The 16956-nt window shown below is 37.5% G+C and overlaps 1 protein-coding gene and 1 non-coding gene across 10 annotated transcripts in view; both read right to left on the bottom strand.

Moving 5' to 3' along the window:
• Nucleotides 1-427: 427 nt before the first annotated feature.
• The window catches only part of FAM184A (family with sequence similarity 184 member A), a 122922-nt gene continuing 106393 nt past the window's right edge, over nt 428-16956 (bottom strand). For 2 of the 9 annotated variants that reach the window (XM_004011162.6, XM_042253269.2), the window contains 6 exons: nt 16344-16528; nt 15693-15839; nt 7215-7332; nt 4983-5087; nt 2335-2537; nt 428-774 (listed from right to left, as the gene is read on the bottom strand). In XM_004011162.6, the coding sequence (XP_004011211.3) occupies nt 693-774; nt 2335-2537; nt 4983-5087; nt 7215-7332; nt 15693-15839; nt 16344-16528 (840 nt within the window). In that variant the 3' untranslated portion in view covers nt 428-692. Of the gene's footprint in view, nt 2975-4982; nt 5088-7214; nt 7333-15677; nt 15840-16343; nt 16529-16956 lie in introns of those variants that run through there. The other 7 variants (XM_042253266.2, XM_042253270.2, XR_006060586.2 and 4 more) reach the window with 6 other exon arrangements.
• LOC121820241 (small nucleolar RNA SNORA70) lies at nt 10135-10264 on the bottom strand. The gene has a single exon (XR_006060722.1). It is a non-coding gene; the product is annotated as a small nucleolar RNA SNORA70 (small nucleolar RNA).

Raw genomic sequence — 16956 nt, 5'->3', positions numbered from 1 at the left:
ATGTGATAGTGGTTACTTGTCCACGTTCATGTGTCAATACTAAATTGCCTATTTAGAAAACTAACAAGCTGGCTTCTTAATACTGAGCACAGATGCTGTACTACAAATTCTAGGTCCTAGTCAACTATCAGAATAATTCCAGAAACATAAGTTGGCAGTATTTTATATACTTGAAAGTCCATAATTTCCACAGGTGTTTTCATTCTAGCCTTCTAAATTTAGAGAACGCACTTTAGTTATACATGGTAATGCAACAAATGAATAGGTTATAACATTTATTTCTCTATCCTGACTTTGTTATTATTGAAGTAAAATAATTGATATTTTATGATTATTATTCAGTGAAACTTTTTCTGGCAAGTCTTACCTGGAATTTAAAAGTATTTAAAAATTACCAACAAACTTACTAGAAAAAAGAAAAACAGTGTTTGTTCTAACAAAATTTATTATGCAGTAATTACAAAGGTTAAAGATTCTTCCATCTCAAATAAAAATAACTGTTATAATTACACACATAATATAGTACCTTAGAGTGAGTCCAATAAATATCACAGGAAGTACAGGGCATTTTCAACTGGAGAGACACATACTTTCTCACAGTGTGTGACACAGGAGAACCTGCTCACATAATGATCTGTATAAGGTCATGCTCTTAGGAACAGTCCACACAGAACTGTGCCAAAGCAGTTCTTTCAGAATGTGAAGTACCGGGCAAACCACTCCTGGCGCTGGGGATCTGGAGAAGCCACCGGGGAAGCTTCACTCTGAGGAGGACTGGATTCATAAAGAGAGAGACACGTAACCCAGCGTTAAGCTGTTTTGCAAAATGAAGGGGAAAGCACATAAAACATCAGGGCAGACGACCACAACTAGTTCCCTACGTTCGGAGATGCGTTTTAAAGCTTGGCTATTTCCTCTACACTAGATGGGGACTCCCCTCCAGGAGAGTGCAGCAGCAGCTCAGATGAAGTTGGTTAAGGAGAAGCCATGTTACACAACAATTACAAAAAATAAAAAATAAAAATCAGACAGTTGAGAAAAGTAACGTGACCCTCTTTGAACAAAAAAAGTTCAGGAGGAACTGCGGGAAAGAAGAACAAGATAACATTCTTCTTGTTCAGCACCTTTTTGCTTTTCATTAATCAAATATTTTTAGAATCTGACACAAGTATTTCTTACAGATGTGTCCTTAAATATAACTAATTTAAGTGACTAAACCATGGCATAATATTTTTCTGTATGTGTACTTAAACTTTCATAATTCCACAAGCAGATACTCTAGGGGAAAGGAATGTATTAAAAAGCCAATTTCCCCTCCATCTTCGAAGGTATATACTTTATACTTTATCTTAACTCTAACTAAAGATTCTTTGGGCTAGTTAAGAAAATAAAAGCATCCCTACCGTCTTTGGGGGAAATTACAAGGCACGCAACAATGTGTAATGGAAACTCCAGTAGCCATGTTCCTTGAGCCCATGCACATGCATCTTAATGATACCTGAACGTACCCATGCACGAGGGAAAATAAGCAACACAAAGTATTTAGCAGGAGACACAGTCAAACGTGTATTTGACTATTTTTCATTCTTGCTATCTTCTTTTCTATTTGAAATGTCATTAACTAGTCATTAATCAGTTTAGAAAAAAAAGTAGTTTACCTGTAAGATTATTACTAGTGACACGGAGATTTAGTAAGAACAAGTCAAAAAATTTTAAAACAGCACAAAATCAGTAATAGTAAGCATAAAATGACAGTACTTTCTGACTTAATTATTTCATGAGTAAACAAATAATTCTAATTTTACATGTTAATATATTTACTTGAGAACTCTGAGATAAAATTGGAATGTTAATTACAAAACTTTTCTTCTAAATTTCCTACTTTTATCATTAAGTTCCCAGAGCCTATATATTTATTTATTTTGTCAAGAAGCATATATGTTTATAAATAAGCAAGGGGGGAAAAAACAGATAAGAAACAAAAGCCACTTAGTAAAAAATATTTTGAATTTCTGAAATAAGGATGGGTTGTTAATGAAAAATTGGTGATAATTCTAAAAATGAAGCAACGGTCCATACATATTAAAATTCTAAGCATATAATTACATTAGCACCACTTTAAACATTTAGAAAGTTAACCAACAACAAAATAGAAAAAATCTTTTTAATAGTCAAAAAGGAGTTCTCTAGAGAGGTGATAAATATATTTTGAAAATATTTCACAGTAAAATTTCTTTTGCTAGGCTGTTCTTAAAGTAGCAGATTTCTGCAAGGTAAGAAGGTAAATTTCTCAAGTTAAAAAAGGAAAAACTGCACTGGTGAGACGGGGCTCACCTCAGAAATGTCTTGGGCTCTTTGGGTGGCGCGGGCTGAGGAAGTGGCTTGCTGCTGTGGAACTCAATATCACGGACAGGAGAGTTAGGAATGGGATCCAGGCGGTTAGGATGTCCATTGCCCACTCCACCAGATTCCAGAGCACTTAGATTGGGAACACTCACAAACCTGTTTGTTGGTGACTTATCGTTCTTCTTCTTTTGCTGCATTAAAAATAATACATGTGAGGACAGTGCCTGCATGAGGACGAATGGGAAGACAGGAAGAGTGGAAGATATAAATTTGGCATGGGAAAATTTTGGAAGCTGGATGTTAAAATGAACCAGTGTTACCCAAAGTGTGGTCTGGGGATCTTTGGAGGTGTTCTTTATCTACACGGAAGCCTCACAGACAGACATACTGCTCAGACAGAAAGAATGAGGAAGAAATATTTGGGACTGGTTCATGGGGAGGAGGGTGGGTGGAGAGAAGGCCAAGGGGTAAAGACTACCGGGAGAGAAAGGGGGAAAGAGTACATCTGATGGATCTCACGAGGTTGAATGGGTTTAGGCTAAAATGAGGAAAAGGTGAAAAGTTAACATAATTTTAAAAAAAGAGGTCCGTGAACTTTAGCCATCTGTCAAAGGGAGGCAGTCCTTGCCTGGAAAATAAAAGGAATGAGAAAATGCTTGGCAAAGTTAGTTTGAAACAAATCTCACATTTCTACCTAGGACTTAGAGCTGACCTAGAGAAATAATTTTGTTTTAAATTCACTATACCATCTCTCTGAAGAGGGAAAATGAAATCTGTATACTTAAGTCTCATTTACCAATTCATTGGTAGTATCATAATTAGCTCACAATCTTTTAAGAAATTTAAAAGTTATAAAACAAAAGTGATCAGTGTAATCTTTTAACTGGTCTTTAAAATTGACAGATGAAAACAGCAATACAACTGAGGATTATTAATATCTATTGGCTTTCAAATCATTAGCTTTAAGCTCTCTCTATTCATTTGTAGAATCAATGAATATCGTCTTGCTATGTGGAATAAAAATTAACATGTATGATATTTTGAATATTCCCATCTTTCACTGACTAAAAGTGTGCTAATTAAATGTATTAAATAATTTTTTTGTAAGATGACTCCAGAATTAAAAAAAAAAGACAATAGATAAGATGGTCCTTTTCCTTATTATAATGATCTCATTATCTAGACACTGTCCTCTGTGTCATTTTCTGTGCACCATAAAGTCCCAGGAAAGAAGTCTATTTTAGCATAACTGCAAAAATAAAGGGTGATACTGTCTTCAGAATTAATTGTGAAAACCGAATCACTATTAGGAGTCAAAATTTATGAAGATGTATCTTTGACAATTTCTTGTTCTAGTCATAAGAGGGCATAATCAAAACTACTTAAGTTTTTTATTTTAAGAAATCAAAAGTATCATTGACAACATTCTACAATAATGATTTTGTGACTAAAAATGTAATTCTAATAAGATAAGTAAAAAGAAAATATTTCTAATCTTGTTTTAATAAGTCTCATAACCTAGCTTTTTAATTAAAAGCTTATGTCACCCTAAATAATAAATTTAAAAACTGAGACTAACTATATTCTTTCATTCACCAATTATTTTTTTTGCGAAGCTCTATATGCCATTCCATTTTACAAATCATTTAAGTCAGTTTAGAAAACAGTTTGCAGTTTGAAGCAGTTTAACTTGTGAAGGAAGGATAGATCCCATCTTCTTAACAGAAGTTTTATGAGTTTGGAAAGCAGAAGTTTTTCTGGCTAAGGGCCTAAGAGAAAGTAGGTATGATGTGAAAATTAATGAAATATGAATTGGAAAAAAAATAGCTTTAGCACTGGCATTTTTATTTCTACTACTGATTTATGCTGAAAGATATGTAATCCCTATAAAGCCAACATACATAACTATTTTTTATTACTTGCTTTATTCACTAGAGTGATTTGTTCTAGCTTATAAGAAAATATGACTTTTTGCTACTGAACAAATATTTACTAAATCCCCACTATACCTATGGCACCACGTCAGGAGCCAGAGTAGGCTGGGGCACCAAGAGGTACAAGGCTCAGCCATGTCCATTTCATTTGTCTATAAGGCTCTTCTATCTGTCCTAAGACAGCAGCGGAATGTTAGAATAGGTCATTTTCAATTTTAATTGTCAAAAAAGGTGATAAGGCCATGAGAAATAAGGCCATTCTCTGAAGATGAGTAGGTAACAAAACACATGTCCAACCCAAGGCCCATTATGATGGCAGGGAGAGCTGTTGGGGATACACTGCTTGGAGTACTTTTCAAGATTCCCCAGAGGATAGTGAACACTAAGGAAATGATGGAAATTATCTTGAAAAGACTCAGAAGTTAGCTTTAAAAAAAAAAGATATGAAAAATGAAATGGTATAACCAAGGTTTTACAATGTTAATAAAACATTGTTTCAAGGAATATGAATTCTCAGCAAATAAATGAATATTATTAGCATCTCATTCTGAAAATACAAAGAATTCACAGATTTAGTCCTAGATTATTAAATTTAAGGAAACACTTTTTGGAAGCTTTATCCCATGCTGCTCTAAATATTTTATAAAAATTTTAATCAAGTTTAAAACCACATTCCTATTTTACAATGTTTATAGCACATACCTTCATCAGTGGATTAATAACACCAACCGTAGGACTTGAGTTAAACACTTTGTTGAAGTTAGTTTCTCGATTGACTAATTCCAGCTGATAAAACTTATTATCCTCCTATGCAAAAGAATTACAAACATTTCTTAAACATTTTCTATTGACTGTTTAAATCTGATCTATATAAATGCCATTTCATTCAAAATTTAATACAAAACCTGAATGAAAATTTATATACATTATTCAAAGATTTCTAGACCTAACTGCCAAGGTCTTAAAGTTGGCTGGTTGGTAAGTTCTCAACACCTTTTAAAACCTTATGCTCTGGGACTCCTCTCTACCCTTTCATACCTCCAAGGCTAGAGCTAAATGCTCTGTTTGGCCCATCTCTTTTCCAGAGGGCTGACTGTGTGTTTTGCTTAGGCTTAACTTGTATTCATGGAGCTGTGTGCATGGTGAGTTTCCGTCTATGAAGATGACACTATGGTGTATCATTATTTGTGAGTCCTAATCTGCTGAGACATCAACATATTTCAGCAGTGGTAACCACAGAATAGAGAAAAAGTGAATGGTCCATACAGAGATAAGCCCTTTGCCTTTCCTTTCACCAAGGGCTTCCTACAATCAGACTGCAGGAAGTAAACACATAAGTAAATGGATCACTGTGCTGTGAAAGGCAGGGCTATGCTCTAGTAGAGCTAGATTATTCAGCCCCCTTCTAGCTACCACTGACTATAATTTGTATTGTTATTCTTAGCCCATCTTGCCTGGAAAATCCCATGGACGGAGGAGCCTGGTGGGCCGCACTCCATGGGGTCGCTAAGAGTCGGACATGACTGAACGACTTCCCTTTGACTTTTCACTTTCATGCACTGGAGGAGGAAATGGCAACCCACTCCAGTGTTCTTGCCTGGAGAATCCCAGGGACGAGGGAGCCTCATGGGCTGCCGTCTATGGGGTCGCACAGAGTCAGACACGACTGAAGCGACTTAGCAGCAGCAGCAGCAGCAGCAGCATGTGCCGCACAGTTCATAGAATCAGGGAGTAGAGAAAAGACTCTACACTACCCTGTGGCTAGAACTGGAGAATCAACAGCTATTTCTACCACAGGTTAAAAAATAGTAATACATTTGCTGACTTCATAGATGGAATATAAGGTAATTTTTCTGAATCTACTGCTATCAGAGCAGGCTATGATGCATGTGCTCATGTTCACAAAGCTTGGGAAAATGGGTGTTAAGTAGGATGAAGTAGCTCATACTCTGTCTTTCCAATGCCTGCTCCTGGGTTTCATCTATGAACCCCAGTCAACTACCTGTTGCTTCTGGCAGGAACTTCTAATGCCATGAAACAGGATGGCTTTCCTAAATGCTTCAAGAAACATGTTAAGGAACAAGGACTTCAAATATAAATGCTCTTAGACTCTTTTTGCACGCTAATATCCAAAGCTGTTATGAAGAAATCAATGAGCAAATACAATGGTTAGCATTCTATTTCTAGTTTTACTCTGATTTTTGTCTGTCAGTGGCAGTAAAAAGCAATATTTTACTTACTGATCAGGTCATATAATTTTAGAAGATTCTGAAATGTTTTATGAATTTTAGAACATTTGTGTATTTTTATTCTTGAAGAATAATGACTTTAATGAAGGCAGTATATTTATTGTTAAATCTGTATTTTCTTCCCTGATGGACTTCTCAGAGCCCCTAACACCTCTGTGCATCGAGACTCTCAACAGAGAGCCGGTAGCTTTTCTTCCCTAAGAAAATGGAATCCTTTTTCCATGAAGAATGTCTTTGGATCAGGTTTTGGTGATCCACTTTAGAAAGTTAACATGACTAATTGGAGGTATACACTGCAAGCTAATGCATGCATGTGTTGAATGTTCTTTCCCATCCAATTCTAATTCTACATGTACAATACACACACACACACACACACTTCAATAGTTTATTAACTGTACACTGCCAATGACATATTACTGAACATTCAATATGTATTAAAAAGCATTTTTTTAAAAAAATTACTGAAAAAACAATCTCCTTACACTAATACCAAGTATAAATTTTAAAATTGTATTTATCCTTGTTCATAAACATTTTAACAAATGTTCAATCATAATACATATTTTGTACTTTTTCAACTTTTGTTTAGCATTACTTAAAAATATTTTCCCATTCAACAGTCTATTAATTATTAACATAGTTACACCATAACCCCCCACTTGGCAAAACCAAAACAATTTACCATCAGCTTCTTTATGACCTGGTCTCTTTCTGTAAGCATGGCTTTTAAGTCTGCAATCATCTGTATATCTTCTGGCTTTGATTCTCTCATTAGATACTTTTCTTCCATCTCTTCTAGTCTAAAAACAAGAAAACCTTTAGTTCATTGATATGATGCAGACATTATTTTGTAATGCCTGTATTTTTCAAACTACTCCAGCTGAACACACAAAATTTACATGGTCAAATGTTTTAGCTAAAACTTGTAAGCATCATGACATGACTGTCTCAAGAGTTAGTGTTATTTCATGGAGCTCTGCTCAATGTTATGTGACAGCCTGGATGGGGAGGGGGTTTCGGGGAGAATGAACACATGTGTAAGTATGGCTGAGTCCCTTTGCTGTTCTCCCGAAACTGTCACAACGTTGTTAATTGGCTACACCCCAATACAAATAAAAAGTTAAAAAAAAAGAGGTAGTGTTATTTAAGGTTCTTAAAGGGTAGATGGTGTTATTAGAGACTTTGCAGATTTCTTTTGGAAGAATTCACTCATCTTTAAGTTATTTAAGTATACATGGGAATAAGTTGAGGTATGTGCTGTAGAAGAAATAATATACTGAATAATACTAAGCTAGCAATGCTGGCCCCATGCTGGACATGGAGGCTTACTATTGAGAGAATTTACCACACATACAATATTGTGTGATGACATAAGGTTTGGTAACATACATAAAAAGGACAAAAGATACAGAGGAAAGGGGAACAAAGCACACACAGAAATGGCATCATTCTTTCCTGGTTTATGGGAAATGCAGCTTACAAATTCCATCTATCAGCTGGTACATATAAATTGGAAAAAATGGTTTACTGGCTAAGAAGAAGAATTATGTTTCCTTCTGGGCCTGTTCACCTGCCCTGGAGGAAAAGAGAAGGTAAGAGAACTAAATGTCACTGAAGATTCTAGAACAGAGGTCACTTTTATGAGCAGAGGTGCCCCAGACCCTGCAGAGTCTACGGATAGGACAGGGCACAGTGAAGAGGATGCAAACAGAAACTGCTAGCTTAGTCTGGAAAAAAAAGCACTCTGAATTTTAGAATATTCAAATGATTAGAATACTTTTAAAACTTGTTTTCAAAATACAAAGAATAAACTTAAACTCAATAAAATTTACAGTTAATGAAGATTCACAGAAAAATTTATTTACTCAATATTGAGAAACTTCTAGATGATCTATTCTCTAGGATTTGGTAAGTCATTCCCACCACCCCCAAACCCGGCACACACACACAATACCAGAGGGGTACCAGGATCTCTGCTTTTTTGGACTTTCAGTAAACTCCACTAACTCAGCTCAAGCCAAAGACTTGGAGATAACATTTTTGGCTCCCTATCCAGCCCCGTGGCTAAAGTTCTACTCTGGGAAGTAGGGACGTGTGAGGGGGAGAAGTGTGGAGCTAGGGAGCAACCATCTCAGGATCCGCGGGGACTTTGTCAGTCCAGTGTGAGGCTAATTTCACTAACGTCACCTGTCTTCTGCTGTGACAAGTCACTGAGCTCATATACAGTAACCTTGCATTTTATCATGATGTGGCAAAGGTTTATCTATTTTACGGGCAAAGGTTTTGAGAAGCTTGAGACACAGGGAAAAAGGCATTTGTGTTTCACACCACAGTAGCCACAAGGGGTCACTGGAGTACTTTATCAGTTAAAAATAAGGTACAAGATTTTTGAGCTGTTTCCTGAGACTGTACAAAAATACCTGGTAATAAATGGTCGTTAAAAAATCTTAATTTAAAGCCTTATTTTAAACCATTATGTTGATCTTTTTGTACCAGTGCAATGAAAATCAAGGTAAAGTGAGCCTAAAATAGTCAGTTAAGATGCCTGAACCACCTTTCTGCATAATAAAGGTCTCTGTACTTAAATTCCAGTGGATGTTTTTGTTTTAACATTCTTTACCTACAGAATTATTAGTTAATCTTCACCGTAAAATATCTTTACAGCACCAAGATTTTTTTTAAAGATACCTGGATATTAAATGGAAACAATAATTGATTAAATTGAAGAAACATCCAAAGAAACACAAATGAGAAAGCATTAAAGGAGAGAACAAGTAATATGATGAAGACTGAATTTGCAAACGTATTTCAAGAATTACTAGTCTTTCAAACTCCTGATGGGGGAAGTACACCTGGTACTCTTCCGATATCCACTCAAATCAACTCCCATCAACCTCTCCCCTTTCTTCAATTGCCCCACATAGTTCTCTAAGCCAGCTACTTACCAAAGACTAGGTGTGAACAACTAGTAATACAGGAGATGGTTTCTAGTTTGTTCTCCTTTAATCATTTGAATTATGAGGAGAAAAGTCTGTTTCGTTCTGTGTATCCTGACTGGTCTTCATAACATATATGCTTATTACACTGTTTCACAACTCTCAAGCAGGCCTTGGGCATCGGTGCTGCTGCTGCTGCTGCTAGGTCGCTTCAGTCGTGTCCGACTCTGTGCGACCCTATAGATGGCAGCCCACCAGGCTCCCCCATCCCTAGGATTTTTCAGGCAAGAACACTGGAGTGGGTTGCCATTTCCTTCTCCAATGCATGAAAGTGAAAGGAAATAGCATTTATTGGTGAGCATGATTAAGGAGGGGACAGCGCTGATGCTCATGAGTGCAGGGCCCGCCATTTGTCCAGGGGACCACGATTAGGGATGTATTTGACCCCACAGCCATCTGGGATGAGTCGCTTTTCTGCCACCATGTTCTCAAATTCATCCGCGTTGAATTTTGGAACTTGAACTCGGGGCTTCAATCACATGTTCCTTGTTCTGCAGCTTGGTGCGGATGGACATTATGACCTGGCCAATGTGGACCCTGGCCACTGTGCCTGTCTGGAGTCTAGATTGGGAAACAGCAGGCCAGTCATGAATGCCCACTAGGAAGAGTTGTCTCCAAGGTCCCTTAGGGCAGCCTGTACAGGCAACAGGTTGCATACACTACCAAGGAGCCTACTATTTGCAGCCATTGGGATCACAGTTTGGCTGCAAACGTGTCCGACTCTTAGCGACCCCATGGACTGCAGCCCACCAGGCTCCTCCATTCATGGGATTTTCCAGGCAAGAGTACTGGAGTGGGGTGCCAGTGCCTTCTCCTGGGCATCAGTGCTAGCCAGGATCTAATAACACTGTTTTATTTTCGCAGAAACTATATAATTATAGCTTTGCTTCTATTTAGAATAATGAACAATATTTTTCAGTAGTAATAATGGTTTAACTGCAGAGTTAAAAATTTAACAGGAAAAGCTAATTAATTAAAATGAGTCAATTAAAATATTAAGAAAATAGTATCATAGGTGGACAGAAATTACCAAATTCCCAAAGGCTTTATAGGAAAGATTAAAGCCTAGCAAACACTGCCTTGAGGGAACCACGCAAGTACATACAGCCTTTTACTCAAAATACAGATTCCCATTAGAAGTAACACAAAGAGTGAACAGACAGAAGTAGAGCATATAAAGTTATTAATTAGGGTCACCAAGCATACATGCCCCACCCCCCCCTTTTTTTTTTTCACTCTAAGAGTATATAGGTCAGTGTCTATGGTTCCTGGACAACACTAACCAAAAATATGAATGCTTAAAAAGCTGCATAAGAATTTTCCAAGTTGATAGTCCTATGTTTTCAAAATAACTGACCAAAAAAAAAAAAAAAATCAGTAAGTTGAGCTTTTAGAGCCAAACAACAATAGTCATATATTTATTTTAGAATTTTAATTGTATAAGATGAAAGGACTCTAATATACCACCTTTCTCCTATAGCCTTAAGGAAAGGAAATAAAGTAATTCAAGCAGTATAACATTAAACTTTTCTTTTCACATAAATTATAGGCACAGACTCAACCTTGTGACAGTAGAACCACCTACATCCTGACCTCACAAAGATTATGAAAATGACTTTGAGGCAATTTAAAAATCAAACAGCAATGAACTGTTAGGGTATTATATTAAAAACTCAAACAACTTTTAAAGAGTAAGTAATTCTAAAGTGGAGGAGAACTTCTTTTTAAATAGGGATTATTGACGCAGTGGTGAAGAATCCGCCTGTCCATGGAGAAGAAGCAAGAAACAGGTTCAATCCCTGGGTCAGGAAGATCCCTGGAGGAGGAAATGGAGACCCATTCCAGTATTTTTGCCTGGAGAATCCCATGGACAGAAGAGCCTAGTGGGCTACAGTCCAAGGGGTCACAGAGTCAGACGCAATTGAGCAACTGAGCATAAAAACACAGCACAAACCGACTTAAAGTCCAAGTACAGAAACAGTGTCAGACTTTATTTTTTGGGGCTCCAAAATCACTGCAGATAGTGCCTGCAGCCATGAAATTAAGACGCTTACTCCTTGGAAGAAAAGTTATGACCAACTTAGACAGCATATTAAAAAGCAGAGACATTACTTTGCCAACAAAGATCCGTCCAGTCAAGGCTATGGTTTTCCAGTAGTCATGTATGGATGTGAGAGTTGGACTATAAAGAAAGCTAAGCGCTGAAGAATTGATGCTTTTGAAGTGTGGTGTTAGAGAAGACTCTTGAGAGTCCCTTGGACTGCAAGGAGATCCAACCAGTTCATCCTAAAGGAAATCAGTCCTGAATGTTCATTGGAAGGACTAATGCTGAAGCTGAGACTCCAATACTTTGGCTACCTGATACGAAGAACTGACTCATTGGAAAAGACCCTGATGCTGGGGAAGACTGAAGGCAGGAGGAGAAGGGGGTGACAGAGGATGAGATGGTTGGATGGCATCACCAACTCAATGGACATGAGTTTGAGTAAACTCATGGAGTTGGTGATGGACAGGGAGGCCTGGTGTGCTGCAGTCCATGAGGTCGCAAAGAGTGGGACATGACTGAGCAACTGAACAGAAGCTCAGTGTTTCCCCCCAAAAGAAATTATCTTGGAAATGGCAATCCACTCCAGTACTACTGCCTGGAAAATGCCATGGACAGAGGATCCTGGTAGGCTACAGTCCATGGGGTCACAAAGAGTCTGACATGACTGAGTGACTTCACTTTCACAGTGCTACAGTGCTAAGTTGCTTCAGTTGTGTCCAGCTCTTTGTGACCCCATGGGCTGTAGCCCGCCCAGCTCCTCTGTCCATGGGATTTTTCAGGCAAGAATACTGGAAAGGTTTGCCATGCCCTCCTCCAAGGGATTTTCCCAACCCACGGACAGGACCTGTGTCTGTCTCCTGCACTGGCAGGCGGGTTCTTTACCACTAGCGCCACCTGGGAAGCCCTCAGTACAGTGAGAAAGTGAAAGTCACTCAGTCGTGTCCGACTCTTTGCAACCCCACGGACTATACAGTCCGTGAAATTCTCCAGGCCAGAATACTGGAGTGGGTAGCCTTTCCCTTCTCCAGGGGATCTTCCCAACCCAGGGGTCAAACCCAAGTCTCCCACATTGCAGGCAGATTCTTTACCAGCTGAGCCACAAGCCCAGTACAGTGAGAACTTCAGGTAAAATAACCTAAACAATAATCATCTCTGAGGCAAATCACCTTTTCTTTTTTGTATAATATAGATCTGCCATGACTCCAGGTTCTGTGTATATTTACATTTAGCTCAAACACAATTCTTTTAAAAAAAGCCCATTCTCTTATTTGTTTCTAAAACAAAACCCATATTTCTTAGATACAATGTTTTTACTATACTAAGATACAGTGTTTTTACTAAGATACTATAAGATACTATACTATACTAGAAAAACGATACTGTGTTTTTTCAAAAAAATAAAATGATTTCTATTAGCATATCTAAAAACCTAAGTAGGCTATAACACCCAGCACTAGAGAAGACTGCTGGTAATCATTCTGTAACAGATACAGAAGTCTTATCACCTTTCCTACAATGTTCCCTAGGTTCCCTCCTTTAAATTTCTGTCCCCATTTAATTTCCCTGGAGTCCAAACAAGGGTTTGGGACAGGAACAGAAACAAGAAATGTCCAGCTGCTTCAGAGGCCCCTCAGCTCCTGGTTTCAACCTTGCAGGTGCGCCCACGTTCCACTGGTCCCTCCACCACACTCACTGCCGAGGATCCACAGGGCTTTCCTGATTTTGAAGCTTCAAAGTCAGCATGCAGTTGACTAGGAACTTTAATAGGGTGCCCTTAGTTCTTTGAAACAGGCTGAAAGTAGGCCAAAAGTTGTTCTCCCCAGTTCCTTAAACCAAGATGGACCCTTCCTGCATTCCACCTCTGTCTAAATCCATTCAGCAGATCCTAGCAGGCTGCATTTGAGGATATGCGTCAGAAATATCCAACTGTCTAAAATTCTTCTTTTCAATATGGAAGCCACTAGCCCATATGTGGCTATTAACATTTATATTAGTTAAAATTAAATGAAGTTTAAAATTCAGTTCCTTGGTTTCACCAGCCACTCTCTGAAGTGCTCAATAACCTTTGTGGCTAGCAGCTACTATACTGGACATTTTTGCTGTTACAGAAAAATCTGTTAGATGTTGCTGGTCTAAATATATTTGTGTGTGTGTTTGTTTTTAACTAAATGAGTAGATACCTAAAACTAGAGGCTAATTTCATGAAGATAGCAACTGAAAAAAGAAATATGGTTGGTTTAGCATAGACCTGGTTGAAGCAGAAAAAAATGGTAGATTTAGAAAATCAGATAAAATACTTGAATTATGAGCAATACCAATTCTTTGATTAAAACTGAATATTAAACTAAATTATTTACTATCTACTGAAAATTTATAATGTCCAAAACCATAAAAAACAGAACGAAGTAAAAACGATATAACCTTTACTCTTTGTAAATTAACATTCCTAAGGAGACAGGACACACGGGCAGACAGAGGTTATTATTACTGTGAGCATGTTTTTTCAGAGTATGAAGTGGAAGATTTTGCAGCCTCTGCCTGATAAATAACATAGATGTCAGAGGAAGGGAAAGCCAAGCCCTGGGGTTTACTGTAACTCATTTCTGCAAAATGCCTGAGGATATGAGCTTTTCTACAAAGCAGGTATCTGAGCTCTTAACTGCAGCTCAAAAGGATTTTAAAAGTACCTCCAGTAGCCACAAACACCAAAACCCACTATGACTGAGGCAATCATCTCATGAGTCTCTACCATTTCAATGGTAACTTTATGAAGCAGTAAATATTATAGGGAATCCTCAAAATTTTTACTTGTAAAATATTCACTGAGTGCCTACTGATGGGAAAATTCTGTGTAGGTCCATCAGAAAGAGCACCTCACCTCAGAGGCCACTGAAGTAAATGCCAGTGGCCGGGGTAGGGGTCAGGGGTGGCGGTGGGGGTGCTGTTTTCTATTTCAGCTGTAGTGAAACTCGGCATATACGGTACATATGTAGCAATATTTACTATGAGGCTTAGCTGGTCAAATGCAGGAAATGAGAGATGATTGGAAGAAGGTAACAGGTAGGAATGACACAGAAGCTTATTCCAGACTGTAGACAACACAGGAGACTCAGAAGGAAACTGAGAGGGTCGGTGTGGCTGACAGACAGGGATACGGATGGCTGTGGGATGAAGCAGGAGAAGGCACACCCGAGCCTAAAGTTTGAGGGTAGTGGAATTAAGTCACTATTTTGACTTTATCAAACTATGTGGAAATACTTACATTTTTTAATGAAGCCTTTTTAATTGATTGGAAAAAGAGAGGCTGAAGGTGAGTGAACCATATGATGCAGCCCAGAGTAAATTATTTCTGAGATAACTTAAACTGGACCACAGTTTAGGCCACAGAGATGGAGTGGATGCCAGGTGCATTGGCTATAGAAGTTTATAAATCAGTGTAAAAAAGACAGGGGCAAGTAAGTTTAAAAAAAATAAAAAAACCACAACAAAAACATAAACCAGTAATTAGAACTTTGGGTTTTAACTATACAGGAGCCACTCTATATAATGTATAAGTAGTAATTTTTTGATATTTTACCTTTATTGATTTTTTAAATCATAAAACAATCAAATGCTTGTTGTAGGAATTCAAACAATGTGTAAATAGAGTAATACAAAATAAGAAGGAAGTTTTTGCTCTTCTCCATTCCCAATATCTCCTAGTCTAGTTCTTACAAGGAATCACTACCATTAAGAGGCATATTTGTTTCTTTGAAATATTTTGGTATTCTGCAAAATACGTATTATTAATAGAGATAGGACCATCATAATCCCGCTGGTCACAGTATGGGTATCTTTTGAGTTTTCACCATGGTGTGATGGTTCACGATCCCTGAGGGACAGTCTTTGGACAAGTATTGACCTAGTACAACTGTAGCCGCTGATTACACATATTCAGTCAACTGCCTTCTTCTAATTAAATAAGATATTGCAATTACCATCTGTAATATGGCATTAAGCTTTCTTCTTAAAATATCACTTAATTCGATTCAAGACTAGCTAACCTGAGGTGAGACACAGTGCTCCTCAATTTATTTATTCTCCACACGTGAATTTTCTTTACCATAAGGTGACTTACGACACTTGTAAAGCTGCATTTACTTCCTTGAGTAGCTCGTTAGTCTTATTAAAATCTGCCCGCATGATATTTTTCTCTCTGAGGTGGTCTGCTGTCATGACATCCAGCTCTTTTTCGAGTCTCTTGTTTAAATCTTGTTCATGCAACCTGTTTAATTTATTTTTAGTTAAGAGAATGTTATTCTGAAGTCAAGCTTTCAAAACTTTCTATATTCTACCAGATTTGAAATGCTTTTTAGGTATAATATACAGAAAATTAGAAAATCATCGGAAACAGTCTAAAGTAAAGTACTTACTTTGCTCTAATCTAGCTTGTTAAAGTTGTCTCCTTTAATGCTTTTTTAAAGTAAAGTACTTACTTTGCTCTAATCTAGCTTGTTAAAGTTGTCTCCTTTAATGCTTTTTTAAATAACATTTTTTAAAGATTTTACTTGTATGTAATTTGAAAAGTTAGTAAATGCATATACATCATTCAGAATATAAACATTTCTTTTACAGTCAAATGATAACATAGTCAACAAAGTAAAAACTGGTCTTCAGTATCTTACTGGAAGGCTATCTAGTCATGAAAATAGGCATGTATTGTTGAAAACCATTGCAACAGTATTTCAGGTAACACTGCAAATTCCTTCTGCAGTAATCAATGGCGTACCTCATCTGTTGGTTGGATTCACTTCGTATTCTGAGAATTTCTTTTCCCTTAAATTCCAATTCTTTGGTTAGGGCATTTATATTTTCATGAAGGTGCTGTACCTCCTTATCCAAGTCTGAGATGTGATGCTCTCTGTGTCTTACTTCATCTTGTAGGTCTGTTATTCTGCACATGTGCTCCTTACTCTGGAAAATAGATAGTTCTGAAAAGTTTTCTACCTATTTACTTTCTCTGTTTAAGGGGAAGAAAATGACATTCTGGAACGTCAAATGTAATAAATCTGACATTGCTTCAAAAGCAAACTGCTGAAACCAGGAAACCTCTATTCTCATATATATAAAGAAGTATTTACATAGATTCAGCTTCAGTAATTTCAGGGCCACAGGGGACTCGAAAGACCATATAAACACATCTCCGTCATTTTACTGATTAAGAAAACAATACCAAAGAGAGGATTTGTCCAAGGATGACTTATAATCAGTGGCATAGCTGAGACTATAACACAGGGCTCTCATGTACTCAGTAAGTTATGTGGTCTTGATGTAAAATGCTGGTACCACTGACCTTTAATTTAAAAAGGACCAGCCTCTAATGAAGGCCATCCCTAAACACA

The sequence above is a fragment of the Ovis aries genome, chromosome 8 (assembly GCF_016772045.2).
Source record: "Ovis aries strain OAR_USU_Benz2616 breed Rambouillet chromosome 8, ARS-UI_Ramb_v3.0, whole genome shotgun sequence".
NCBI classification, from domain to species: domain Eukaryota; kingdom Metazoa; phylum Chordata; class Mammalia; order Artiodactyla; family Bovidae; genus Ovis; species Ovis aries.
Note: the sequence above shows the minus strand (reverse complement) of the source record. Positions and strands in the feature narration are given on the sequence as shown.